The 26,123-nt window shown below is 40.4% G+C and overlaps 4 protein-coding genes across 9 annotated transcripts; 2 read left to right on the top strand and 2 right to left on the bottom strand.

Annotated features, from left to right (window-relative positions):
* Positions 1–1,583: 1,583 nt before the first annotated feature.
* On the bottom strand, positions 1,584–6,094 carry LOC115746443. Its single transcript, XM_048275665.1, has 4 exons — positions 5,604–6,094; positions 4,992–5,329; positions 2,741–2,936; positions 1,584–1,870 (listed from the first exon to the last, which is right to left on the bottom strand). The coding sequence occupies exons 1-4, from the start codon at positions 5,767–5,769 to the stop codon at positions 1,584–1,586; spliced, it is 987 nt and encodes a 328-aa protein (XP_048131622.1). The 5' UTR covers positions 5,770–6,094.
* A 566-nt stretch (positions 6,095–6,660) lies between these two features.
* On the bottom strand, positions 6,661–15,681 carry LOC115746471 (protein TPX2). 4 transcript variants are annotated; one of them, XM_048276173.1, is made up of 19 exons: positions 15,661–15,681; positions 12,623–12,818; positions 11,725–11,877; positions 10,758–10,853; positions 10,141–10,294; positions 9,900–10,008; positions 9,450–9,500; positions 9,134–9,228; positions 8,972–9,047; positions 8,828–8,890; positions 8,643–8,723; positions 8,450–8,502; positions 7,802–7,880; positions 7,660–7,725; positions 7,519–7,581; positions 7,283–7,366; positions 7,139–7,183; positions 6,961–7,061; positions 6,661–6,891 (listed from the first exon to the last, which is right to left on the bottom strand). In XM_048276173.1, the coding sequence occupies exons 2-19, from the start codon at positions 12,795–12,797 to the stop codon at positions 6,873–6,875; spliced, it is 1,563 nt and encodes a 520-aa protein (XP_048132130.1). In that variant the 5' UTR covers positions 12,798–12,818; positions 15,661–15,681; the 3' UTR covers positions 6,661–6,872. The 4 variants fall into 4 exon arrangements, 3 of the variants coding, with proteins under 3 accessions (XP_048132130.1, XP_048132131.1, XP_030538096.1); XM_048276174.1 differs by lacking the exon at positions 15,661–15,681 and having other exon boundaries at positions 12,623–12,945; XR_007197819.1 differs by lacking the exon at positions 15,661–15,681 and having other exon boundaries at positions 6,852–6,891; positions 7,139–7,173; positions 12,623–12,926.
* Positions 15,682–15,762: 81 nt separating this feature from the next.
* LOC115746472 (probable sodium/metabolite cotransporter BASS6, chloroplastic) lies at positions 15,763–18,730 on the top strand. 3 transcript variants are annotated; one of them, XM_030682244.2, is made up of 9 exons: positions 15,763–15,898; positions 15,994–16,026; positions 16,172–16,272; positions 16,515–16,648; positions 16,732–16,925; positions 16,999–17,251; positions 17,327–17,580; positions 17,653–17,735; positions 18,323–18,730. In XM_030682244.2, exons 1-9 carry the CDS (start codon positions 15,763–15,765, stop codon positions 18,392–18,394), a joined length of 1,260 nt encoding a protein of 419 aa, XP_030538104.2. In that variant the 3' UTR covers positions 18,395–18,730. The 3 variants fall into 3 exon arrangements, with proteins under 3 accessions (XP_030538104.2, XP_048132133.1, XP_048132132.1); XM_048276176.1 differs by lacking the exon at positions 18,323–18,730 and having other exon boundaries at positions 16,732–16,871; positions 17,653–18,316; XM_048276175.1 differs by lacking the exon at positions 18,323–18,730 and having other exon boundaries at positions 17,653–18,316.
* Positions 18,731–21,276: 2,546 nt separating this feature from the next.
* LOC125314412 lies at positions 21,277–23,832 on the top strand. Its single transcript, XM_048276545.1, has 6 exons — positions 21,277–21,611; positions 22,225–22,303; positions 22,466–22,501; positions 22,887–22,955; positions 23,047–23,164; positions 23,408–23,832. The coding sequence occupies exons 1-5, from the start codon at positions 21,289–21,291 to the stop codon at positions 23,152–23,154; spliced, it is 615 nt and encodes a 204-aa protein (XP_048132502.1). The 5' UTR covers positions 21,277–21,288; the 3' UTR covers positions 23,155–23,164; positions 23,408–23,832.
* The last annotated feature ends 2,291 nt before the right edge of the window (positions 23,833–26,123 follow it).

Below are 26,123 nucleotides of genomic sequence, written 5' to 3'. Positions count from 1 at the left end.
AACTTCCACTTTTATGACATTTTTCTATTTGGCTGTAACTTAAACAAGAAGATGTCATAAAATGTGACCTTTTTATCCAAGATGTTTTTGTTGAAACCAAGTGCAAAATCATCTAATGAGAAATTCCAAGTTCGGACATTACACCATTATATCGCAATCACCTGTTGAAAACATTGTTAATCGAAAACAAAAATTTGAAACTTTAAGATACTATAGTATTCCTCATAGAAAGTATAAAATGTCATAAACTAAGTAAAAGAGTTATGCAATACAGTATTGTATCATAGAAAAGCTCAAGTTTAAGATGTACATCCGTAGAGATTGATTGATCTGAGTATTCGCAAATAGGATGTTATTAAAAAAAATCGATACATAAAATATATGCATTCAAAAGAAGCCGTCTGATGATTGAGCTTTTTAATTTTTCAAGCTTTGATGTCACATGACCAAACACGAAGGGAAAATTTCTTCGCGCGCACTGCGCAGGCATTGAGATCCAATGCATTAAACAAAACAAGTCAACACAAAAGTGATAATTAACCCAAATTAACGACACTCTTGGCCTATTATTCATTTCGAGAAATGATAATTTCGGTACCTAATCCTACAATCCTCAAGCTACACGCGGGCGCCCGTGTTTTGTGGACAACCATCTCTAATATCGTATCTAGCCGCTATTAAGCATGTAAAGCAGTCATAACAGGAAAGAGCTCCATTGCAAGCTGCGTGGCCATAGCAACCTTGATCCAAGACCGTCGATTGTCTGTAATAATCAAAACCGATATGAGCCGTCTTATACACCAAATCTTGAAGGACGCTATCTACTTGACCGCTGTAGGTGCTTCCGAATCCAAACTTGATCCCGTTACATATTTTTTACACAATACTCATATCGAAATCGCCTATCACATCGATGCAAATGCACAAAAACAAAATTACAACGGCCAGAGTTCTCCAAAAGAGAGCCATGTATGCCTCTCTGTGATAAGATAAACGTTTATTACAAAAGCTATACCTTTGATAAAGAGGTGATTGTAATCCTCATTCTTTCCAACCTATTTTTATGTTCCAATGTCCTAGCTAGTAACATTTTTTGTGCGTGATTCTTTTTCCTCGAATGTATCACGTAAAAAAGAAAAAAACATATTTTAGATCATGGATGGCGAATTTGGTCGATGCTTGATACCAGGAGCATTTTATGTTGAGTGTGCACTTGCATAGTTCGGTTATCTTTCTTCCATCTCCTCCTCTCTTCTTCTATCTTGTAGAAATTCTCGAAGATCCGTTCTTCGAGCATTGGTGACCATTGGATCACAAAAGAACAACTCTCAATCGTTCATTGAAAAATTTTAATAGTCTTTTTTTCAGATTCAACACTTGACATAGAAACTATGAGAAAATAAGCAAGAGTACAACGCACTTATTGAGGTGCAAAGATTACAACCGAAATAAACGACATCGAGTGAAATGACGAACAGGATGGATGACCAACTTAAGATACATCAAACCATGATTGTTGCGATAACACCAAAGACGGCCAAGATCAAGGCATAATATCGAGGTGCGATGCTTCCTCCGGCAGCCTAGCACTTGGCTGCTGCTGGTGCGGGCGCAGGCACAGGCGCAGGGGCGGGCGCGTGCGTGGGCGTGGGCGAGTCCGTTTTTGGTAGCACGGTTATCACAAGCTTCATGTTGCCGGCCGCACAATGGTTGCCGATGCCGCATATGTACCACTTTCTCCCAGGGGTCAAAAGGGGAATGACGTCACTCCCAGTGGTCAGAGCCACGGTGCCCGCCGGCGCCGCGCACTGTTGGAAACCGGTCCCGTTGACTTTCAAGACGTTGTGCGCTCCCTGCGGATACATGAAGACTGCAACAAAGAGGAAGTATCGGCCTCTCTCTTAGCATCAGCTAACCATGAAACCCACTGTAGAAGAATGTTCATGCCAGAACTAATTGAGGTGATGACCACCCCCATCATCTATTAAAATTTCTTTGGTGCAACATTGTGCCGGTTTATGCTAAAAGGAAAAATTGTCAAAAAAATTCCTAAACCTATTGTCAATTCAGTCCAAAAATATTTTAAAATTTAATTATAAATCATTTTCATTTATGTCAATTCAGCTCATCGGGCCAACGTTGGCCGGCGGGCATTGATGCGGATAATTTTTAATATTTTTTATTTTCCTTTTTTCCTTAATTTCTTTTCTTTCCCTTTCTTTTTTTCTTTTCCTTTCTTCTTCGTCCGGCCGATCGCCGGTGGCGATGATCGACAAGAGGCTAGGGTTGGCAAGGTTGACCTTCCCTAAATCCGGCTCGAGTGAGGCCAACCTCGTCGGCCATAGGAAGAAAAAAGGAAAAAAAAGGAAAGAGGAAGAAAATAAAATAAAAATAAAAATAAAAACCAATCCAAAAAATATTAAAATATTAATTAAAATTGTCCATGTGAGCGCCAGTCTGCATCCACGTCAACGTTAGCTGGCTAAAGTTGACTAGATGGACTAAATTGGCATAAATACAAAAGTTTTAAAACTGAATTGGCACAAAAAGAAAAGGCTCATGACCGAATTGACACAAATACAAAAGATTTAGGGCTGAATTGGCAAAAGTGCAATAGGTTTAAGACTTTTTTGACAATTTTTTCTAGTAACATTGGGGGACAACTAAGCATGTTTGCCTCGAATGCACGGCACACTTCGAGCGGCATGGGCGAGAAAAACGGGAGGAGTAGGATTCATACCGAGCTTGTCGCCGACGTAGAACTGCTTCCCCTCGGCCCAGGCTTGGTAGTCGAAGTTGAGGGTCCAGCCCCTGTCATCTCCAACCATGAACTCAATGCCCATCACTGTTGCAGGACCAAATGCTGCAAGTAAAGCTAAGGTCACGAAGATAATGGACGATGCCATGGTTGGAAAAAAAAGAAGAAGACAAAGGAACTATTGAGCTTGCAATGCAGAGACTCAGCAGCTCTCGGGCTATTTATAGAATCAAGTTAAGACAGATTCAAGAATTCTGTGACGGCACCGTTGCCATCTTGGAATTCTCCGCGGGCGTCCGGCGTTGCCGTCTGTGGAGCTACCAAACATATGGAGTGGAGGGTACCAAAATGTGTTTGAATAAGGCCAAAGCCAGATTTACTTGTGGAATTTACCGATTTCCGCTAGTGCGGGAAAATGATGCTAACGGCGCTCATTTTGATGCCGTAATTTTTCAGCTAATCACTTAAAGTTTCATAATTTAAAAAAAAAATCAACAAGTGTCATTCAGATGATTCTCTTGTAAAAGTTACGATATTCGAGTGTCATTCAAGGGAACGTCTTTGACAAGTTATGGTATCCGGGTGATCATTGAAATGAGCCCGTTAAGAAAGTTGCGGCACTTGTGATATTATTTTTTTGTCACACAATTACAGAACATGTATGTGATTACATTCTCCTTATGTCTAGGTACTTCAAATACAAGAGGATCCTAGGTGTTTTAGGGAGAATTACCAAAAAATTCATAAATCTATTACAAAATATGAGATCACGTCCCTCATTTTTTAACTACTTGAACCTTTCCGATATTTGAAAGGAGTTTCCACATGTTCCGAAGAACTCGAGATTGTTCATAGATTTTCAAGGTAGCTCTCTTAGATGATCCGGATGAGTGCATCTTCAACTTGTTGAAAAATTGTGAATAATTAAATTGTTCGGTACTTGTTTACTCACTTAACAAGACAATAAACAAAGCCAGTGGGTTATTCTCAAAGGATGCGACTCAAAATCAAGACCCTTGAGTCTACGGGGTTTGCTTCATCGATCCCGTGCTTGAATTCAGATGCCACAAACTTCTGCTCAATAATAACTCACTTATTAGAACTCATCACTGAATAATTTCTAAAGAATTTTGATGTTTTAGCAAAATAGAGTCGATATCAGCCATGCCTTGCCTCTGCTTATCTGATTTTAAATTCGCAATTCACCAAATAGTAGATAAGATATGACAAAATCATTAGATTTCTTATCTTATCCTATCTAGTTTTGTCTTAACTAGAAATTCATACGACCAAACGCAACATTATTGTTTATAACTAATGATATGTTTAGGCAATGTTGTATTTGCGCTAAACTATCCCACGTTCCGTTGTAATTATATTTTTGTACGACAACTCGCAACGTGCGGATAAACCTAATGCGGCTCTTCAAAAGTATCTTCCCCACACAAAATCACGGCTTTACCGCTAATCCATCCATTGATCAAGTTCGATCCAAACTACTTTTACATCATCGTTTAATGAAACAAGTCATGCTAATGGCAAAGATTTTGTAGCCGCCAACCTGCCTAATTAATGCACATTGTCCTTTGGCCCCCGTTAGTCATCTCTTTCTTCCATCTCCTCTTCTCTCTTCTTTCTATCTTCTAAAAATTTTCGAACACCTGTTCGTGGGACATTGGTGACCGTTGGATCACGGCAGAATAACTCTCAATCTTTCACTGGAAATTTTTAATTTTTCTCGAGATACAACATTTAATGTAGAAGGTAGGACAAAAGTATTCGTATAGCATTTAGAGAGATAAATCGCTTGCGCCGGGATGGTGGTTAAAGTATTCAGAATGCGATGAGTTGATACATAAATTTCCAAACTACTCGAATTCGCGTTAGTTAATAGCTTGGATAGATGAGATATCGAACGAAAATATTGTCGAGGATCTTACTCCCGTGCTAATCCAATAGGCACAAGCCTCAGAAAATGAGGTGAAGAACCCAAAATGACAAGTTGCATAGCTAGCAATAGATCGAGGACATTCCCGGTTGCAAAATTGGTTGGAATAGAAAAGCCTTTCAATAATAACAGCATAAACGGCTAAATCGAATGTACTTTCCAAGACTCAATGAAAGAATACCTTGACCGTCCACACTTTGCAAATAATGCAAAGATCGCAAAAGAAATAAACAACATCAAGTGAAAGGCCAACCGGATGAATGACTAGCTTTACATAAATCAAACCATAACAGTGGCAATCACGCCGAGGACAGCCATGATTGAGGCGTAATATCGGGGCACAATACTTCCTCCGGCAGCCGAGGCTTCAGCTGCTGCAGGCGCGGGCGCTGGCTCTGGCTCTGGCGACTCCATTTTTGGCAGCACGGTTATGACTAGCTTCATGTTGCCAGACGCACAATGCTTGCCGACGCCGCAGATGTACCACTTTCTCCCTGGGGTCAAAAGGGTAATGACGTCGTTCCCGGTGGTCAGAGCCACGGTGCCCGCCGGCGCCACGCACTCTTGGAAGCCAGTCCCGTTGACTTTCAAGACATTGTGGGCGCCCCCCGGATACTTGAAAACTGCAACAAAGAGGAAGTATTGGCCTCTCTCTTGGCATCAGCTAACCACGACACCCATTGTGGAAGAATTTTGAGGTGATGATACCCATCATAGGACAGAAAAAAACATTTACATCATTCCACTTCAATCGATTTGATCTACTAAAATTTTGTTTGGTGCAACATTGTGCAGGTTCATGCAGTAACTTCGAGGGACAAGTACACACGTCTGCTCGAAGAGGGGCACGTTTCGTGCAGCACGGGCCAGAAAAAATGGGAGGAGTAGGATTCATACCGAGCTTGTCGCCGACGTAGAACTGCTTCCCCTCGGCCCAGGCTTGGTAGTCGAAGTTGAGGGTCCAGCCCTTGTCATCTCCAACCATGAACTCAGTGCCCATCACGGATACAGGAACAATTGCTGCAACTAAAGCTAGGGTCATGAAGATAATGGACGATGCCATGACTGGAAAAACTTAATAATGCTCTTTTAAGCTTCCGAGGGCGAAAAAGAGAGAAGGCAAAGAAACACTTGCGAAATTTTCTTGAGGTTGTAGAGATTTCGACGTGGGTGCTATTAGGCTTGCAATGAAGAGACTCGGCTCTCGGGCTATTAATAGAATCAAGTTGGGACCGATGTCAACATGAGTCAATAAAATGCAATCCGGCTCAAGACGGCCAAGCTGATTCAATAGGTGAATATAAAAATTAAGAACGGACAAAATAATGTACCAAAATTTGAGGAATGACGCATGGAATGCTTAAGACTAATTCAAGTAATTATACGACAACAAACGTTGCCGTCTTAGAATTCTCCGCGGACGATCTTGTTAACAACCATCCGGTCCGGCTGATATTAGCTATCAAACATATGGAAGCTACGAATTTAATCCTAAACTTTTATTGTCACTAGGCAAAAGCTGGAAAAAGTGCCAGAAGAGTCTTAGACTAATTGCATTTGCACCAATTTATTCTTAACTTTGTAATGATGCCAATTTAGCCCTAAACCTTTTGATCTAGAGCTAATTCAGTCCTTCCAGCTAATTTTGGGCTGATATTACTGACGTGGACGATCTTCGTTGAATGACGCAACAGCCCAAATGTGTTGTTGAAAACACAATAGCTCTTTTCCACCGCAAAACAAACTTAAGAAATGTAGCATTCCAGAATGTATTCTGTAGTATACTTGATCATCACCCCTCATATGATGATGTTCTGTACATGCTTCTCACAAATCCAGTCGCCCAAGATGGGTAAATACGACTGTCACCAGACGGTGTGGAAAAGGATGCTTCAGACTGTGAGAAGGTTTATGAGATTCTGTACAGTCGCCACCTGCTGCCGTGTTTATTTTGGGTATGGCCGACTTGAGCTAACTTCAGGTAAAACAGGAGCTAGCTCACATTTGGGAGCACATCTCTTTGTTGTCGAGGTAAGCTGTATGGTGAGTAAACTTCCTATGATTACTCGAATGATGCAGACGAGCATTAACATCTTCCAACACGTGACCATCCTTTAACAGCGCAAAAATCAACAAATAATCGATGCAGCAATGTCCCCTCAGCCATCAGCGAATGCCCAGACTCCTGCAGCAAAATACAGTAAACATCAAATGGTCAAGGCATATAAGCTAGCACATTCGCAACCTAGAGTACCTTGCACTGAATCTGGAGCCTGCTTCGGTAGCGGCAATGCCATTTCCATATTGGGATTGCTTTTCCACAAAGGGAGCTCTCTCTTTCACCAAATGGGTCACCTGCAAACATGTAATAGGACGCTAAGGAGAAGCAGCAGCGCAAAATCAGGGACAGATAGTGTAAATTCCCTTTTTACCTCAAGGTTTTGCTGTAGAGGATGGAATCTATTTTCTTTTGGACCCTTACAAAGAGAAGTGAGTAACTCAATACAGTAATAACGAAGGTCAATACATCATAGAGACCGCAAAGTAGTGTTTACTCAATTAAAAGGTACAAGAACCTTCATCGAGATGCAGGGGGGCTGACACGATTTTATCTGAGAATAAGATCCATTACTGGGCTGGAGTTCAGATTTTAGGGACATCTGACAAAAAACCAAGGAATTACTGCTGTAAAAGATATCACAAAGCTCAGTATGAAAACTAAATGAAGAATCTTATTAGCACCATAAATTTCAGCTTTGGGAGATAAAATAACTCAAAAGATGCTTCACAAACACATCTCGGCATTATCTACCTTGCTAAAAAGTTCGGTCGGTGGATTGTGCTGAATCCTTTTCTCAGTATTGAACTTGAATTCCTGTATTGACATTCGTTTTTAGTTTGCGTAAGAAAAACAACATAGGTAGTAGAAACAGTCGAGGCTTGTACTGAATACCATAGGCACTGTTGCTTCCCGCTTTTTATTTCTAAAGACCCCAATATCTCCTTTACTTGAAAAAATCTGCAGACCACATAGAGATTATGTATCCAAAAATTTAACATGACATTCCTGGCAGATAACGACCGACCATATTCACCTTTTTATTGAGCGGATGAGCTCTAAAAGCATACATTGAGCCAATTCCATCCTGCTTGGGAGCATCAACACCGTTGGTTCTGTAAATTACGGAAGCAACAGCAGTCATCTTAGTTTTTCGATGTCGATAATTAAATGCTTCTAGTGCTCTCTGTGTGTGCTACATTATCGAAAGAGGCAATATCAGCATCCACTACTTCTTTGATGTAAACTCGGGAATCTGAATATTGATGCTGGAACTTTTTGCTCCTGACATGCGTTGGCAGCTCTACTACATGACCTAACATAACAGAAACCTTACTCCTTGGTTGCGGCAGTTTTTTGGTGCAAGGCAACTCTCACTCGGTAAATTACCCAGCCCAAAGTTCAACTAGGAAAGAAGAAAAGACAATAGAGGAAAAAGAGAAGCGGGAAAAAGAGGACTACTGGGTCCCCCAACAGGGGATACATGAATTAGGTTTTCCTATCTGATTAAGACACGTAAAATAAAAGATTAGTACTACAGTAATCCAACTAGTTAGTCCATCGAGGTCGTCAGGATAAACAGATCATGCATGAGACCAAAAGGGTGAACAAGGATATTGGATACGAACTTCATTTCCAACCAGTTTATGGGGAGAAACTGATTGAAAGAATTTGTAACAATTACCTTTGCGGACTCCTGGGTTCTTTTTCTGCAGCTGGACAGGATTTTAGCAATTCCTAAGAGGGAAAAGTTGAATCAGTACATGAAACGAGCAAACTTGACAATCATGTCATTACGTCTAGTATTTCTTTCAAGGTGTGAAAAAACAGGTCACTTTAGATAGAAGAGCAATCTATTCCAAGAACAAGGTCATCACCTTGTCAGAGTCATGCAACAAGGATGATGAAGCTGCTAAATTATGCTCCATAGCTCTTTCCAGGGTCTTCAGGTGGAAAACCTGAAGAAACATGACCAATAAAAGCCGAGAAAAATGAGTGTGTGAATCAATTATCAAGCACCCATTATATAATAGTAGCAAGATTAGACGAGCCAAAAGAATACTTGAAACTCTGGTATTTTCGGAATGCTCTTTTTTGGAAGTGGCAGAGAAGGAGCCTCGAAAATCTGAATATAACAGAAACAAGTTTAAGTCAGGGGACAAAAATAAGGTATAGACTTCAGTTCATTTCAGAACGTCATACTGACTTTCCTATTCAAGGGTCTTGCTTTGAATCTGCGTACAGTTACTGTTGATTGTTCCTCGGCACTCATGTTTCTTGGCCTGCAATTCAAAAGATTCATATGCCTACGGGCATTAACAATTTCAAGAATCAGAAATCAGTAGTTGGATCCACAGTGATAATGAACCTTGCCCTTTGTGCCCTTTGAGCTGTTTCAAGCTCAGGCTCCCTAGGAATGGTAAGCCTCAGCTTCAAATGAGGTTTCTTCTCAACTGTTGCATCCTGTGAAATCATCCAGAGATTCTATACTACATCACTTACTACTCCAACACCAGCCAAACTTGGAAATCAGCACTTGGCAATATTCAAAGTGTACTTTTACAATGTAGTGCATTAGGATATGATTGTTTATTATTGCCACAACTACAAAAGCCATAGAGCATCTCCCCATCAGGTTTCAATAGAAGTAAACATGCCGAAAGCAATGCCAAGCAAAACGATACCTTTTTAGATGCTTTGTGGACAAAATTCGTCTGCTGCTTTAGTTCACCGACCTGTCACGAGATGATGACGCTGAATTTAGTCCTCATAACAATTAGATAGCATATGAACTCCTGAAAAGAGGAGTTTCCAACTCTAAGCTAGGCCAAATTCAAATTTTTTAGCATTGAAAATGCCCCGAACCAAAGTGTTGCCTCATTAAAGTTTATTTTTCAAACGATTATTGAAAGTACACCCAGTATAAACTGCGCTTTCCTCTAATAACCTAGTATAGAAGCAACGACTCATGGTCTGACGCTAGCAAAAACTACTCGTCTTCTAAAAAGATTACTTCCTACTCGAGCACAAAAACTTGCACTATACAACAGTCATCTATATTTCCATTGATAGCTCAAAGCAATCACAATGAAGGCTTTAAGCAGACCAGGAACACAAAGATGATGTAGCCTGACCTTCCGCGAATGACCTCCCTCTAACTTCTGCCTCTTAGTAGCTTGACCCTCACCAGCAGAAGAACTACATAAGCTCTTCCCACTGATCTGACTTGTTTGCATTTGAAATCTAAGAAGCAATAACAGAAAGTCATAAAAATTAACTAACACTGCAATCAAGAGCACATCTACTACTTATAAATTATTCTACGACATTAGTATATCAAGAGTAAAAGAAACTCATATAAACCATAGCATTTACCTGGAGCTCACAACTTGAGATGGCTGATTATGCTTGGCCAGCATACTTGCAGTTGGCTTCATTAAAGTTGAGATCCTTGGCGGACAAGGCTTGACTGATGTCCTGGATTTAGCTTTCATCATGTTGCATGACAGGTGATTATAAGATCTGCATCCTGCAATAAGGAATAATAAGAAAACAGAGAGGTGTCATGGTGCACGTTTGAAGCACTACTATCAAAATATAAGTACTAAACGCTTCAGGGGGTTGTAGTTAGAGAAAGGTGTACTCAAATTAAACATGTTCAAAAAGAGTTGCTGATTAGCTTAGAACTAATAAGACTTTTGCGAAAAAATTCGAAAGTTCCTGAAAAATATATGTTGAATATCTCAACCAGTTGAAGAACGAAACTCTGAATATTTATGGAGATGATAGACAGATGCGCGCCTCTAAGTAATAACACCCATTCTCCACTTCAAAGACGTCAACGGTCAAAAGACATAGTGAACAGCCTGTTGCTTTATAATGCACATCAGTCAGATGAATCGAGTAAAAGCACAAAGTACTAGATACTTAAGAACCTCATATAGTTTGACTTTAAGCCTGCAAGAACACAGTTATTGTGGGTCTTTGATCACCTTCGGAATACCCTAGTGGCTGCCTCTCAGATTTCTGTAGATTTTCAATCTGAAACGTGGTGAATATTCCTTTTCCTTTAGCCATTCCATTGCAATCTACAGGACAAGAAAGCCGATATACTGTCAGCACACATCTAGATTTACATGATTCGTTTATGTATATCTTCCACATTCGAGCTATTAAGAATACATTGTACATCATATTTCATGGGTGAAAAACATGACCAATCTTGAACGAGATTTTTTTTCTCTCCAGCATCAACAACAGTACTTGCTATGAGAGGTGCAGGATAAATGCAAGTCTGCAACTGTAGCAAAGAATTGACTTCAGAAAATCCCCAATTCCATACTTATCACTGAAGTTGTAGAAACCTTTTCTCGTAACAGGGGTTGTAGCCCCTTAGTACCAAACAATTTGCTTTTGGCTCTCCAAGAAAAAGAAAAATTAATGTTTCAGTAGGATGTTTGAGGAAAATGCTTAAGGGTCGCTTCACAAGAAAAGAATCTGTTCTGTGGGCAAAAGAAAAACAGAGTCCGTCACATTTAGCATGGGATGAGATTTCCCTAAAAATGGATCATGCCTAGAGACTTTCATTAGGTCCCAAACACACGTCACAAGAACAAGAAGATACCACCAAACGCCATAAAGTGTGAGCTTCTTCAAAATTAATAAACTTGCCAAACAAAGAAAATGTCAAATGAATCAAGACGCTTGATCATTGTTTTGTGGAATCATCTCGCTGCATGTCATAATTTGGCCAGAATAATTATGATCTAGATTGGCATTTCTGGATCAGAGTGGATGTCAATGAAATGCTCCCTCATTAATTATGATCTAGATATAGAAGACAAAACCAAAATTTTTTAGGCATATCGGGATCTGGATATTCAACGCAGGAAAGACTGAGCATAATAAGAGATACTGATAAAGATAAGATGCCCATCAAATAAAAGATTCTCACCATACCTTTACTACTCGGAACCACTTCGAGTTCTTCAGTGCCAATATCAGCTTCACCAAGTTGGACGTGAGAATCAATCTCCATCATTTTGGATTTTGGAGAGATGTTCACGTTCTTTGACAGGATTTCATCTCTCAGAATCAATTTCACCACAAAAGCTGTTATGGGGAAAAACACAAAGAAAGAATGACATGTAAAGTCTTCATTGAACAGTTTAAATATAGTGCATCAACAATAAACAAACAACAGTAACCAATCCTTGACGTGACAAATTACACGAGAAAAAAAAAATTACTCCAAGGATTAATACGCTGTACAAATTATGGCAGGGGTAACTAAGCCCATAGAGCCAGCCTATATATGTCTCATCACTGCTAAAGAAGGCAATCAAAAGGAAAGTTTGCCCTTCTTTCCTTGTCGCATGCTGCAAATAGAATGAACCAAGCCCAAAGGCCCCAGATTCATAGCGGTTACCAATCTTTTCACCTGTAAGTATACTCTCCGAATGACGACAAACCTCGACTTTGCATCATTCCACTTCTGATGAAGTTTACACCCGGACAATTTAAGTCAACAATTTCAGAATTTGTGCTGCTTCCTGGTCCTCGAACAAGCAACAATCCGTCGAATAGTTCCACGCAGTTGGGTAACGACAAGGAAAAGGGGAAAAAGGGTGTTTTTTTCCCGAGCAAAACACGACTAAAGATCTTGGCAGCTGCCAAAACGCTCAAATAAGCTGCAAAAGCTGAAGGGGAAACTATACCGATTGCAGGATAAACCCCGAACATCTACACTCATCTTCCCACCACATTCGGGACGATCAAACAGTTTCACGAAATCACAGACAAAGCAATGAGCAAGAAATCGAAAGCAACGCCGCTCGCGGCATTTTAGTGAACTCACGAGAAGGCGGATAGCTCCTGGCGGACTCGAACCAGAGCTCGGCCTCGCGCGCCTCCGCGGCGGTCTCCTCGCGGCTGAAATCGAAGTGCTGGGGAGCCTCGTACTCGTACTCGGAGTCGATCTCGTGCACCACGAACACCTCCTCGACCTCCATCTCCATGTCCTCCTCCTCCATCTCTCTCTCTCTCTCTCTCTCTGGCAGGTATAAATGCAGCGAAAGGGAAGGGCAAGAAACACAGGTATCACGTGATGGAAGAAGCCGTTTTGGGTTCAAAAAGAGCCTTCTGTGCGCAGAGAAGCAGCGACTGACGGAGACAACCCTAATCTGCAAATGCGGGTTCCGAGTTCGGAGTGGCAAAGAAACGGAGACGCAGATGGCAACAGGCCAGGCAGAGGGGCTTTTTCGGTATTTCGCTTCCACTTTCGTATTCCAAGAAGGCGTTAATAAATCGATATTACTCGGAATTGATATTATATGGAATTTTTCCAAATTACTCAATTTGTCTTTATATTCGTAAATTCGAATATTTTGAGCAAAAAGATGTCGAGAACTCCAACTTCAAACACGCTCAGCCTCGGACTCCGTTTATTTTGCAAAAAACGAATCATTTGAAAAATATTTTCTTAAAAATATTTATGTAAAAATATTTTCTTAGATTATGAAAATATTATTATTTATTCATTTTTATAAGCGATACAAACAGTCGCATTTAGGAAAATATTTTTTAAATCGCTCATTTTTTCGGGAAACAACTGCAGTCTTGAGCACCGATTTTATGAACATTGAATCCACGGTCAAATGCATAAGACGATAATTCCATTTTATCAATCGCTTGTCTCGACATACAAATTTAGACAAAATTTTGAATCTCGAGTTACTTTTTTTATCTTCTTTACACGTGAGATCGCACAACGTATTTTCTACATTATGTAAATGTATCGATAATTCCTTGTCCTTTTTTCAAAGATTAAACGATTCGAAATAAAGTGATGTTGCTTAATTTTTCAAATGCAAATTTTTTGTACATACACAATGCATTAAAAATGTACGTGCTAACACTCCAATCCCCAGAGAAAAATGAAACGTTAAAGTCCTCAAATGAGGATTTACATGAATTGGTGTATCACGTGTAGATAATGTCGGATAAGCCTATCTAAGCATTTTCTTCTTTTATTCAAAAAAGGACGTATTAGTCGTACAAAAAATTGCGCATATGTCAAAATCGTGGATTCATAAAGGTACGAGAATACGCATATCACGGGAAATCAAGAAGGGTATCAATTTGGCGGCCTCGTTTTCGAATATATCATATGATGACCGTATATTAATGTGTTCGATGTCTAGATTGGAGTCCACTCATCAGATGGATATCTTTTTGTCCCTCCCTTTCGAGGTTAAAAATTCCAATTCACGTGGGAAAATTTAGAATGTTTGGCTCGTATTGGAAAATTTATCAAATGGGAATATTTCTCAAGAACGTCATTTAAATGTTGCCCCAAATATTCTTATTCCGTAACGCATGGGAATAAGGAGCAAGACCGCAAAATCCGACACGTGGAACTGTCCCATTCTCATCGTTGGGGTTCTCGAGACCGTCGTTTTCAAAACTTCCCTAATTCAAACGGTCTTTTGATTTTTCCGCGAAGACCAAACTACCCCTGGATTCCCCGTCCGCGCATTCTGAAATTCAAACGGACGACCGGGGACGGAAAAGTCAAACGCGACGCGAAACGGGGAGGGATTTCCTCTTTTTCGGAATCTTCCGTCCCTGTCTCTGACGAGACGGGGCAACGGCGTCGGTTTCCGAGCGCCATCTCGGGCGGCGAGAATGCTGTCGAAGTCGTCGGACTTCGGAGCCGGGGAGGAAATTTCGGCGCCCGATGGGTTTTGCCCCTCGTGGCATGAGGTAATTACGAGATTGCCACTAGCCGTTTTATTAGTTTTGTCCGGCACTAGAAAGCGACAGGTGCAATTGTGGGGGGCCCGCCTAAAGACGAAATTCAAAATGAGGGGGAATTAGCTACTAAACTAGCGGCTTGTAAAGCAAACTTCTTGAATTATATTATTGTAAATCGAGCTCTTATCACCCGCCAAAAAAGGTTAAAATAATTAGAAAAATTGCATGTCCCTCTTGACTCGTATGCATCTCTTTTATGCGAACCCATATCTCCATCTGCAGCAAGATCGTTCGCAGCTCGTGATGACGAGGTCACGCGAGTTTCGATTTGAGCCCCGTGGCTTGCGATCGTGAAGGCCGTGTAAGCGTAAGGTCGGGGCTCAGATCATTGAGCTCGAGTTGGCTTTAGACTCGGCGAGCGCGATGACCATTGCCAACCTCCAAAAGAACAACGACAGTGTGTGTGATGGAGAGGGGAAGACGTGGTGGTGGGGTGTCTCGGACCAAGCAAACCACTTTGGTTGAGAGGGAAAATGCGGGTCGATGTTGGATTTTTTATTGAAGAACTATCAAAATAGTACTCAATCTATTGTAATTAGTCAATTCAGTTCTAAATTTTTTTTTTTGCCGAATTAGTCATAATTTTTTTTGCAATTATGTCAATTCAATCTATTATGCCAATTTTGGCCAATGTTAACGTGGACGCAGGCCGTACGGCGACATAATATTTTTATATTTTATATTTTCTTTTTTTTTTCTCTCTTCTTCCTACAGCCGGTCAACGCCGGCGACCGACCCGAGGAAACGTCGGCCATGGCGAGGCTCAACCTTGTCGTCGCCGACCTCATTAGTGGCCAGCATCTCCTTTGGTCGGTCGCCCGCCGTAGGAAGAAGAGTGAAAAAAAGGAAGAAAGAAAAATAAAAGGAAAAAAATAAAAAATTTTAAAAAATATTATAAGTATTATATCGACTTCGGTTGGTTAAAATTAGCTGGATAAATTGAAATGTAATGGTATGGAAGGTATTCAATGTGACAAGTAAAATAGAAGATGCCCTTTTTACACTCCCAAGTAGGCCGGCACCAACCAACCAACGAACTGGTGGAGGTACAAAGTCAAACCCTCAACCTCCCTCCCTCTATCTCTCTCTCTCTCTCTCTCTCTCTGGTGCCCAAGTATCTCCGGAAGCTCCTTGCTCGGAATCACCACCCGCGTTCCTGAGGAAAATCTCGAGGACGAAGCCATGAACTCGATTTCGAGGCACTTGCAGACGCAATTCTCGCTCTTCGCTTGCTATGACTCTGGCCCAGATTCGTTGCGCGCGGGAAAACGCTGTCAAGTCCCAATTTTGCCGCGAAACTCGTCTGTTTCTGCGTCAAGTGAGTGCTCCTCCTAAGCATTCTTCTGTGTTTTGCAGTGTATGGTTGTCTCTAGATTCTAGTTCCATGATTCGATTCTGGTTTTGATCGCCTAGGGTTTGCGATGTCGCTGAATCCAGTTTCTTCAGGTAGGAGGTCTCTCCTCATTTGCTTCCGACATCATAAGTTGTCTCGTTTGTTTTTGAGCTCTTGAGTCTTTTTGTTTTTTTTTTTTTTACTTGGTGGTTGGTTTTGTGGGTTGTTGCGTGAGCCTCTTTTTGTGCTAATTGGTAGCTCAAAGCAGAAGACACGGCTCAATCAAATGTAAGTCAGGGGATTTCTCGGAGTCTCCCGAGCTGGAGCCGGGTCGGGAGTCGCCATCTGAATCAATGCAGGTGCATTTATTTCTCTGAATAATGTGTCTCGTTTTGGAGTGATGTGAACAGGAAGTGAAGGACTTGTTTATTTTAATTGCATCATCTAAGAGTGCCTGAGAAGTGAGAACCTCAGTTTGAATGCAGATTCGGCTTGCTTATTTGTTCGGCGGCTGTTAATACGAACTATCGTGTGTTATATAGTTCTTTTGAGGCAGATGTGAAACCCTCAATAACAACAGATGCTCGGTGTCTTTTTCCAGCCATCTGTGCCGGGAGAGCAGTTTTATATCATCAAGATCTTAAAGGAATCAAATTCCTTTCTACCTCATGCCGTTATTGCTAGTACATTGCTGGCTCTTGTATATCCCCCGTCCTTCACTTGGTTCACCAACAGGTAGCTAGATCTTCTCCAGATATGTTGCTTGGCTGTGAATTTATATTTAGATGCTCAATGGGTTTTATCGAATCTGCTTTCAGGTACTATGCACCTGCACTAGGGTTTCTGATGTTTGCTGTGGGGGTTAATTCCAGCGAGAGGGACTTTCTTGAAGCATTTAAGAGACCAGCTGCTATTTCTGCTGGCTATATCGGCCAGTTCATTGTGAAGCCTCTTCTTGGTTATTTCTTTGGCATGATGTCCGTAACAATGTTTTCGCTCCCAACTTCCATTGGTGAGCATTAGTCTCCCTTCCCTCTCTAAAGCCAGTGAACTGGTAATTGACTTTCTCTGAACCTAAACTTCAGGTGCTGGGGTTATGCTGACGTCTTGTGTGAGCGGGGCTCAGCTTTCTAATTATGCTACTTTTCTGACTGACCCATCAATGGCTCCTCTGAGTATCGTCATGACATCATTATCTACCGCGACAGCTGTTTTTGTGACCCCTTTGTTGTCACTTCTTCTCATCGGCAAAAGATTGCCCGTCGATGTGAAAGGAATGGTTTCCAGCATTTTGCAGATTGTCGTTGCACCAATCACTGCAGGGTTGCTTCTCAATAGGTTAAACACTTGCCTTTGCTCCATTACATATGCTAGGGAATCTCAGCAGTTTGACTTCTCGTAGTTTGCTTTTAGGTTCTTTCCTTGGATCTGTAATGCCATTCGTCCGCTTTTGCCACCACTTTCCGTCTTTGTGACCGCGCTATGCGTTGGAGCACCTCTTGCGATAAACGTTGATTCCATCATGTCTTCATTTGGTTTAACGATCTTGTTAATCATTACTGCGTTTCACCTGTCTGCATTCATCATCGGATACTTCCTTCCTGGTTTCATCTTCCAGAAGGCTCCTGACGTAAAAGCATTGCAAAGAACACTTTCCTTTGAGACAGGTGCCTCCTTTTTACATTCAAAATAAGAAGAGGATAATTTTTCTCCTGCTCAAGAGCAAATATCGTTTGCAGGAATGCAGAGCAGCCTTCTTGCGCTCGCTCTAGCGAACAGATTCTTTCAAGATCCACTTGTGGCTGTGCCTCCAGCTATCTCGGTAAGTCAACATGTCAATTGTCAACGGAAGTTTCTTTTTATCCTTTTTGATAAACTAATGTCACTCATCTCATAGCAAATGGGAACTAACTTCCATATCGATTCCTGAAGAAGGCAGAGTATGACAAGTCAAAACTTACACCGAATAGAATGGATCTCTTCCCTTCTCAAGGAAATATAGCAGGACACTTTGTTTTTCTCCTGTTGCGGACCACATCAAAGTGAATCTCTATAATAATTTGTGTGTTCATTCAAACTATAATCTGGAGATCTCTGATTTTTAGGCTCGACCACACTAGCCATTTTTGCATTTGAGTGCTGGCAGCTAAACACCCCGAGAACAGGGGAGGTCGAGTTAGCATGTGGAGCATTCTAGAATTTTTTCTGATGTAATCCTTTTCATTAGAAGTTTTTTTCTACATAATCATACTGAATGCGACTGTGTCAGAGGAATAATTCTGTGGCAAATTAAAGTCATGCTTTTGTCGTTGCATCCTTGATCAAAGGATTCCTGCAACCGCATTTCTGATGATACTTGCATGCAGATATTTGACGAACGCCCCTTTTTTTTTTTCCTATGATGTGCAGACTGTGATGATGTCTTTGATGGGATTCTCCCTCGTCATGCTTTGGGCTCGGAGAAGAGCAACCGCCCAGTGAAGCAGATATTCCTGGGAAATGCTGATGTACACCATGATTTCCGGTTTAACACTCTGGTTCGCAGGCTTTGATGACAATCTTATCGACTTTTGGAGCTTGCATATAGCAAAAGACATGGATGGCAGTTTTCCTTGTTCATGGGAAATAGGATTTGTATCTTCTCTTCCCATTTTGATACCGTTATATTGTGGAAAGCCTATCTATAGTTGCAAATTGCAGTTGTAGGAGGTCGCAAGTATTATTGTACTTTTGACATTCACTTTTCTATGTGAATGTTAAGCAATTGAAGAGATATAATGAAATGCTAATTTTCAATGCTTACTTTTTGTTTTTGTTTGGGTATGCCTTGTATGCTTACACAAGACTTTGGAATTTTTTCGGCATTATTTTCTAGAAAATCCCCAAATTTAGGTTCAATTTAAACCTGACTCGAACTTTCTGTGTTAAGAAAAAAACAAAAAAGCCCTCAATTTTTCATTTAGTCTTAAATCCGCCAAAAATATTTTTGTCTAAAACGAGGGAAAATTTCAAAAAATGACCTGAAGTGCTCTCATTTTCTTAAATAAGGGTCTCGAGTTAACTTTGTTTTAAATAAAAGCTTGAAGTGGCATACCATGTTTCAAATAAGGCTTGGAGGGTTATAAAGTTTCAAAAAAGGGCCCGGCCTAAAAGGCATTTTCGTCATTTCTCCATTTTGATTTTTTTATTCTTTTCTTTTTCTATTTAAAAAAAAAAACCATATCGGCAGAAAGGCTACCCCTCTCGCCTATGGCCGCCGGCCCACCGCTAGCGAGCGGTTGATGAAGGCCGGTGGGGTTGCTGGCTCCCGGCGACAACCGACTACCCCGCCGACCGGAGGGGAGGGCTAGTAGGCTCTCTCTCGGATTTGGGCGGGGGTCACCAACCCTCGCCCGGGTCCAAGCGAGGGTCGCCGGTCCTTGCCTTGACCAAGGCGGGGGCCCGGATCCGGGCCCTCTCCTTATTTTCGGGAGAGCCTATTGGCCCTTGCTCTTGGTCGGCGGGGTCGCCGGCCTTCCCCCCCCTCCCTCCCCCCCAAACCCACAATGGGGCGGCGGCCACATGTGTGGAGGGGTAGCCCTCCTGCCTCTATGTGTGCGCTATTTTTTTTAATTTTTAAGAAAATGGAAAAAGAAAAAGTCTAATAAAAAAGAAAAAATCAAATAAAGGAAAAGAACGAAAATGCCTTTGAAATCGGGCCCTTTTTTGAGATTTCATAGCCACTTTAGGCCCTTATTTGAAATAATGTTCACTTCGGATCATTATTTGAGAAATGAGGATATTTTAAGCTTTTATTTGAAACAATGTTCACTTGAAACTCTTATTTGAGAAAACGAGAGCATTTCAAGCCCTTATTTGAAATTATCCCCTAAAACAATTAACTTCACCTCTAGCCCCGATTATCTCCTGTTAGCTCTTCATCCAAAAATTATCGTTAGTTTTCATGTGGATTTGTTATGACGTAAAAATAAAACAATTAATAGAGATTTTTTAATAAAGAGTTAACATGGACAGATTTGAGATTAGATTAAAAGTAGTTTTTTGTTTAGATAAAAGATGCTCGGGGCCAAAATCTTCACTAAACCATGTTTCAAGAGAACGATGACAACACAAGTGTTTGAACTTTTATCTATTTTACGGTCGACCTCAACTTTTCAAACCATTTCGCAAATTTTAGTGTAAATAAGTGCTTATGTCATTTGATTATTTGAATTTTATATTTAGGGTTTGTTTATTTCATGATAATGAAAAATGCTTTTTATAGAAATCAGTTTTATTTGTTTGGTGATGGTAGAGAGTTATTTTCTTCTTGCTAAAAGGAATGCCGTTTTCCTCCCATCTACTTTCATTGTTTTCAGTCCATGAAGAATATTTTATCTATATTAATTAATATCCAAATACCGTAAAGTTAGAAATTTATTTTTCGAGCGAAAATTATCCAAAAAGTCATAAACCTATTAATCTTTCGTCAATTCAATCTTAAACTTTTTCGCCTTTGTTCAATTGAGTCCATTCGGCAATTTTGACTAGAATTCTCTAACATGAACGTCGACGGTTCTACATAGCATGACCAATGCTCATGCAGATAACTTTTAATGACATTTTAATAATTTTTTATATTTTTCCTTTTTTCCTTTGTTTTTCCCTTTTTGTTCTCAACGGTTGCCCTCGCAAGCCGTAAACGAGGGCCGCAACGCCTTGCCAATCTAGAGCAAGGGTCGTAGGCCTCGCCCATACCATCACGACCACGACGACGACCAAGATGGTCCGAGCAATGGCTGTGACCCTCGCCCAACAACCGACGAGGGCTCGGTGACCTTTGCCAACCGCCGAGAACAGAAAAAAAAAAAAAAAGTAAAAGAGGAAAAAAAGATAAAAAAAAATAGTAAAAATATTAGAAAAATATTAAAATAATATTAAAATTTATCTACGTCGGTGTCGATCGTGCTATATAGGACAATCGGTATCTACGTCAGAGAATTTCGGCCAAAAATTGATTTGATCGACTCAATTGGTCAAAGGTGAAAATGTTTAAGATTGAATTGGCAAAAGCGTAATAGATTTATGATTTATTGGACAATTTTTCCAGTTTTTCAAAAATAATTTATAAATAATTTGGATAACATTTTTCTAAAAATGTTCTAATGTATCGTTTGAAATAATTTAGTTAACAAAAAGTTATTTTCAATATCAATAAACGCTTTAGTGAATAATAAAAATGTTTTATTGTTATTTTTAAATAAGATCAAAATTTAAGATAATATTTTCTGAAAAAACAAGTATAACAAACGTATTCCTGCACAGTTACCCAAAATCGCAGAACTGGAAAACTCCCCTGCAAATCGCCTTCTTCTTCTTGTTCTTCTTCCGAAACGATGATGACGGCGAAATCAACCGCCGCTCTCAGCCTCACACCTTCACCCCCGCTCTCTCGTCCCGTCCTCTCATCTCTCCCTACTCCACATTCTCCGCCCCCTCGCCTCCCCGCCAGAATCGGCTCCTCATCGAGCTCTCTCCGGGCCACCGCGCGAAGCTCCCTAGCCACGGCGAGCCTGCTCGGGGCCGGCTGCTTGGCCTTGACGACGCTGGCGAGCCCCGCGTCGGCCTCGCTCGTCGGTTCTTCTCTCCAGCTCGCCGAGCCCGCCAATGCGCTGTCCTTGCCTACTTGGGCCGTTCACGTCTCCAGCGTCGCCGAATGGTACGTGCATCGTATTGTACTGTGTCGACTATGTGGTGATTTTTCGGATCGAGCGTAGAGAGGGTCCGTGCCGTTTGTGCTGAGTTCGGAGCTGCTTGAGTAGGTTTTGTTAGCGCTTCTCGGTTTAGGGGAGGAGTTTAGTCACTAGTGAGATTTCTGGCTTCTGGCTTTTGAAATTGACATGACGAGCTCTTGGCCAGCATTATAACTTGGAAGCAAGTGGCTTGAATAGAGGCAGCTCGGTGTAACCTTTGAGCTTTTTGGAGGCAGTGACTCAGCATAATTGTGAAGAACGTTGAAAAATTGTCTTTGATCGTGCGATGTGTAATTACGACATGCTTCTTGCCCATTCGTAGGCAAAGGAAAGAATAGAACTTTCAAAGCTTGTGATTTCGGAACCCAACATTCTTATTTGCAGGTGATATGAAGAAAATGCGACTTAACTGAACTGAATACAGTCTGTTTAGCTGGACAAACTTGTTGCAGTGCTTTCATTGTTACAATTTTCTGTCATTCGAAATTTGTTGCTTTCATATTACAGTTAGTAGAATCACTGATACTGTCAATAACTATTTGTACCTTTTAACTGATATTTTGTTCAATCTGTCTCTAGGATCACAGCTATGGCATTGGTCTGGCAATATGGAGAAGTGTCTGGATATGAGTCCTGGAAAGGTCTTTCATGGGGTATGGTGAGTGACTTTTATACCCTGTGCTGGATGTCTTTTGCGGTTCATCTACTGAAAGACCTCCTGTCAATATGAACATAGACAAATTTTCATTAGCCATGTTCAAGTGATCGCTAAAAGTGTCATGAGGTGTGGTCCTTATTGTAGCAAACATATGCTATACAGAATATGTCTCAGGGCTATGAACATGATACAACAAAGGTTTGAAAATTTTATCTATATCAAGGAACTTGCTTATTTTCATTTTTGTTAAGCTTATTCTGTATAGCTAACAAAATCTGAATTACTTTTCTCTCGTTATCTTCTTTTTCTTTTTCCATGTTGAGCTTCTAAGCTATTTGTTTATACCATATGATATCATACTTCTTAACTTTATTTGTTAATGAACATCTTTAATATATCTATGTCATTTTGTTCTTTGATTGAAGTTGAGATTCTTGAATAGTCTCTTAACAGTCAATCAACTTGCTTGGATACTGGCTATATGATATCATCTTTTCTTGTAGAAAATATCTTACTTCTACAATAATCTGGTTTCTCTTTGTTCTACCATATAATCGTAATATCTTTTGCTGTGGTGATTTAGGTGCCATTGCTTGGCGGAGCATTTTGTGCGTGCACATGGCATTTCTTTTATAACTCTGAATCCCTGGAGGTATTATCTCGGTTGTCACGTTGAATGAGACTCGTCTAAACATCACTAGGGGATGTCATTACTGACTACAAGGTGTCTCTATCTTCTATAGGTATTGGTGGCTCTTCAAGCAGTGCTGACTGTGATAGGAAATGCAACAATGTGTTTTGCGGCATTCCGCATATACAGAGCATCAGAGGAACGCTCTGGAAAATTGTGAAGTTTTCATGGTACCTTCACATCCTATGTGCCTAATGTGGTTTCTGCCTATATTTTGTATCCTTCCATCACGTACTCTACTGGATAAGACCTTCTTGGGTGTCCATTCCTGCTAAGTAGATTTCTAATTTCTTCCTGATAAATGATGACATTCTTTCACTTTGAAATCTTATTGGGAATCTTAGATATTATAGTTTGTCTATGAAGGATAGATATTATGATGTGCAGAATGTATGATGACCCTTCTTTGGCAGGAACTACCACGAGTTTTCATGGTGCTAGGAGCTGTCTCAGTGATGAAGGTTGATTTCATGGTTCTCGACGGATTATATTGATGTAGAATTAATCATCATTCAAGAGATGCTGGAAATGCTGGAGGCTTGGAAACTTCCTTGAATTGATTTGTATGATACATTCGCATATATTCGTTAATTCATAGTCTCCAAAAAGTTCGTATAGATCAATTGGTTGGTGCCAGCTTTCCATTTAGGTTTATTTCAAATGTGTCTCTAGAGTCTGGATTTATCATCTGGATGCCTCATCTGCGGTCTTACAAATTTCTTTTCGGAAAAAAGTTCCATTTCCCAATAGGTGTGATCAGGTTCAGCTTGTAACATGACGTCTATGTAAATCTGGAAATATCTTTTGCTTTTACCTTGTTCATAAATCCTGGTTGACTAATTTCTTCTTCATTGTCTGTGTGATAACCTTGCTTATTAACATAATCAGGCTAATGCTGTAGTGCATTGGTTCATCCTAGTCAAATATGTTTGGAGTATTTTGGACCTTACCTGCGAGAAATTCGACTGTGCGTCCCGTATGTCTTGTTCCTCATGAATGCAGTGCCAGAAGATTTGTTACACTAGATTTGAGGATGGTGGAGAGAAGAGAATATTATGTTCTTGCAATAATAGCATTATGTTGACTTCCTGCAGGTATGTGCTCATATTAAAGTGACTAAAGTAAACTGAAGGAAATTGGCACAAAATATATGCCCCTTCTGCTGAAAATTCCTGAAGTGATTTTTTCCCATCCTGCCTTGTTTGATGCATGTGATTGCAATACTTAAGTTGAATGAGATAGGTAATTCGCATCTATATGTCTCACTAAGGCAAATCCACAAGGCACTTGGTCTGCTCTTGCTGTATGCACACAACGAAAAAATCTTTGACAGCAAAAATCACTTGCATGACAAGGTTAGAACCAACATTTCTGAGCCAAAAAATTTTCCATGAAATTCGCTTCCAGAAATCCACATTATCTTTAGCTGGTCTCGAGGTAGAAACAACTGGTCTCTCCATTTATATTTCTCGTTAAGAGCTTACTTTTTATTTTATTGCCGACCTTCTGACAGAAAGCCATGAATAGAGAAGCAGAAAGTAGACAAATATGGTAAAAGTTAATATACAATCGCTGATGTAGTTGCTGAATGATATTATATCAGAATATTTTCATAAGGCTGATTATTCAGTTGATTAAATTGATTTGAGTCTGTGAATTTAAGAGATAGCGACAATTCTTGATCGTCCTTAGTATATTCTCAATGGAAATTCTATCTATGAATTAGGAATTGAAAAACCGAACTATTTCATGGTTACCCCGGATTAAAACTCTGATGAACTCAGTTGCCTGCACATCAAGCTGCATAGTTTCTGACTATGGTGAAAGTCCATCTCTAAGAGTAGGTTATAAGTTGAGGTGGCAGCATCCAGCATAAGGGTAGGAGTTCATACATACTGCAATGACTGGATAACAAATCTACCTTGAACAAGTAGACTAACTCACACTTGCTTTATAGCATACTCTTTCCTTTTTATCAGCCTCTACCATGCTTAATTATCATAATAGGGCGCATCCTTCGATATCAGCCCTCGATTGCACATGTGAAATCAACTGGTGGGTTGCGACGTAGATGAGGGAACTTTTTTCTGGAGTTCCAACATTAAGGCCAAGTTCTCCTGATGGAGAAGATTAGCTTTCTTCCTCAACTTCTCATTCTCTTCAATGATAGTTCGGTTCTCAAAGTACAGCTTCCAATTCTGTAGTTCCATGTCTTTCTCCACGTTTTGCTCGCCTCTCCTCCTGATGAAAGGGCCACACATATAAGTTTCCGCGATAACCAGTAGAGGGAGATTTTAGTGCTCAACTAATAAGAAGTCACAAATAATAGTGTTGGTTCAAGATGAAGATATGACACTTATGTGATAAAACGGAAGGAGGAGAAATGACACGATTAAACTCGAAACATACCTTGCTAACCTGTGAACTTGAGTTCTTGATCTTCTCAATTGTCGCCTTTTGTCAAAAGAGTAGAAGGAATGAGAAGGCATCGATTCTTCATTGTTAGAACACATTTTTTGCACTAGATATGTTCCAGAGTAGATGATGTTTTTGAATGAATTGAGATGGTATGGTGAATGGAATCAACCTTGGACTACAAGCTCTTATTTAAAGACGAGCTTGTGTGCTGACGTGGCAGGTTCTGGACTTGGCTGCTTAACATTTTCTTTCTTGGGCAATGATGGCAGTAGAGAAAGGCAACCCCATATATTCTTCTCTTCTTCAGGGAAGAAAAAGCCTTTGTAGCTGTTTTGCTCCTTGGATTTTCTCCAAATGACAGGTTCAGGTTAAAAAGTACAGCTGTCGTTTGGGGAGAATGACACAAAGAGCAATGTTAAAGTTACAAAGGCTGGTTTACATTCTGATGTGATGAATGCTAAGTGGGTTTTTAGACAAGCCATGATATTCAAGACAGACAAATGAGTTGCCATATCTGTTTAAGTTAATTTTTAAAGCAGTCAATGTATTTCTAGCAGTGTCAGGCTTGGTAGTTGAAGTTGTTGGTCAATTTATCTCTATCACCATCTTTACGTGTGTTTAATGTAGTTCACTGAGAATTCATCACTTAATTACAGGTGACCTTATGTAGATCTTCACCCTATTGGCGCTGTTGGTCGTGATATAGAATAT

The sequence above is a fragment of the Rhodamnia argentea genome, chromosome 3 (assembly GCF_020921035.1).
Source record: "Rhodamnia argentea isolate NSW1041297 chromosome 3, ASM2092103v1, whole genome shotgun sequence".
Taxonomy (NCBI): domain Eukaryota; kingdom Viridiplantae; phylum Streptophyta; class Magnoliopsida; order Myrtales; family Myrtaceae; genus Rhodamnia; species Rhodamnia argentea.
The sequence above is the reverse complement of the archived record's forward strand: the minus strand, read 5'-3'. Positions and strand labels throughout refer to the sequence as shown.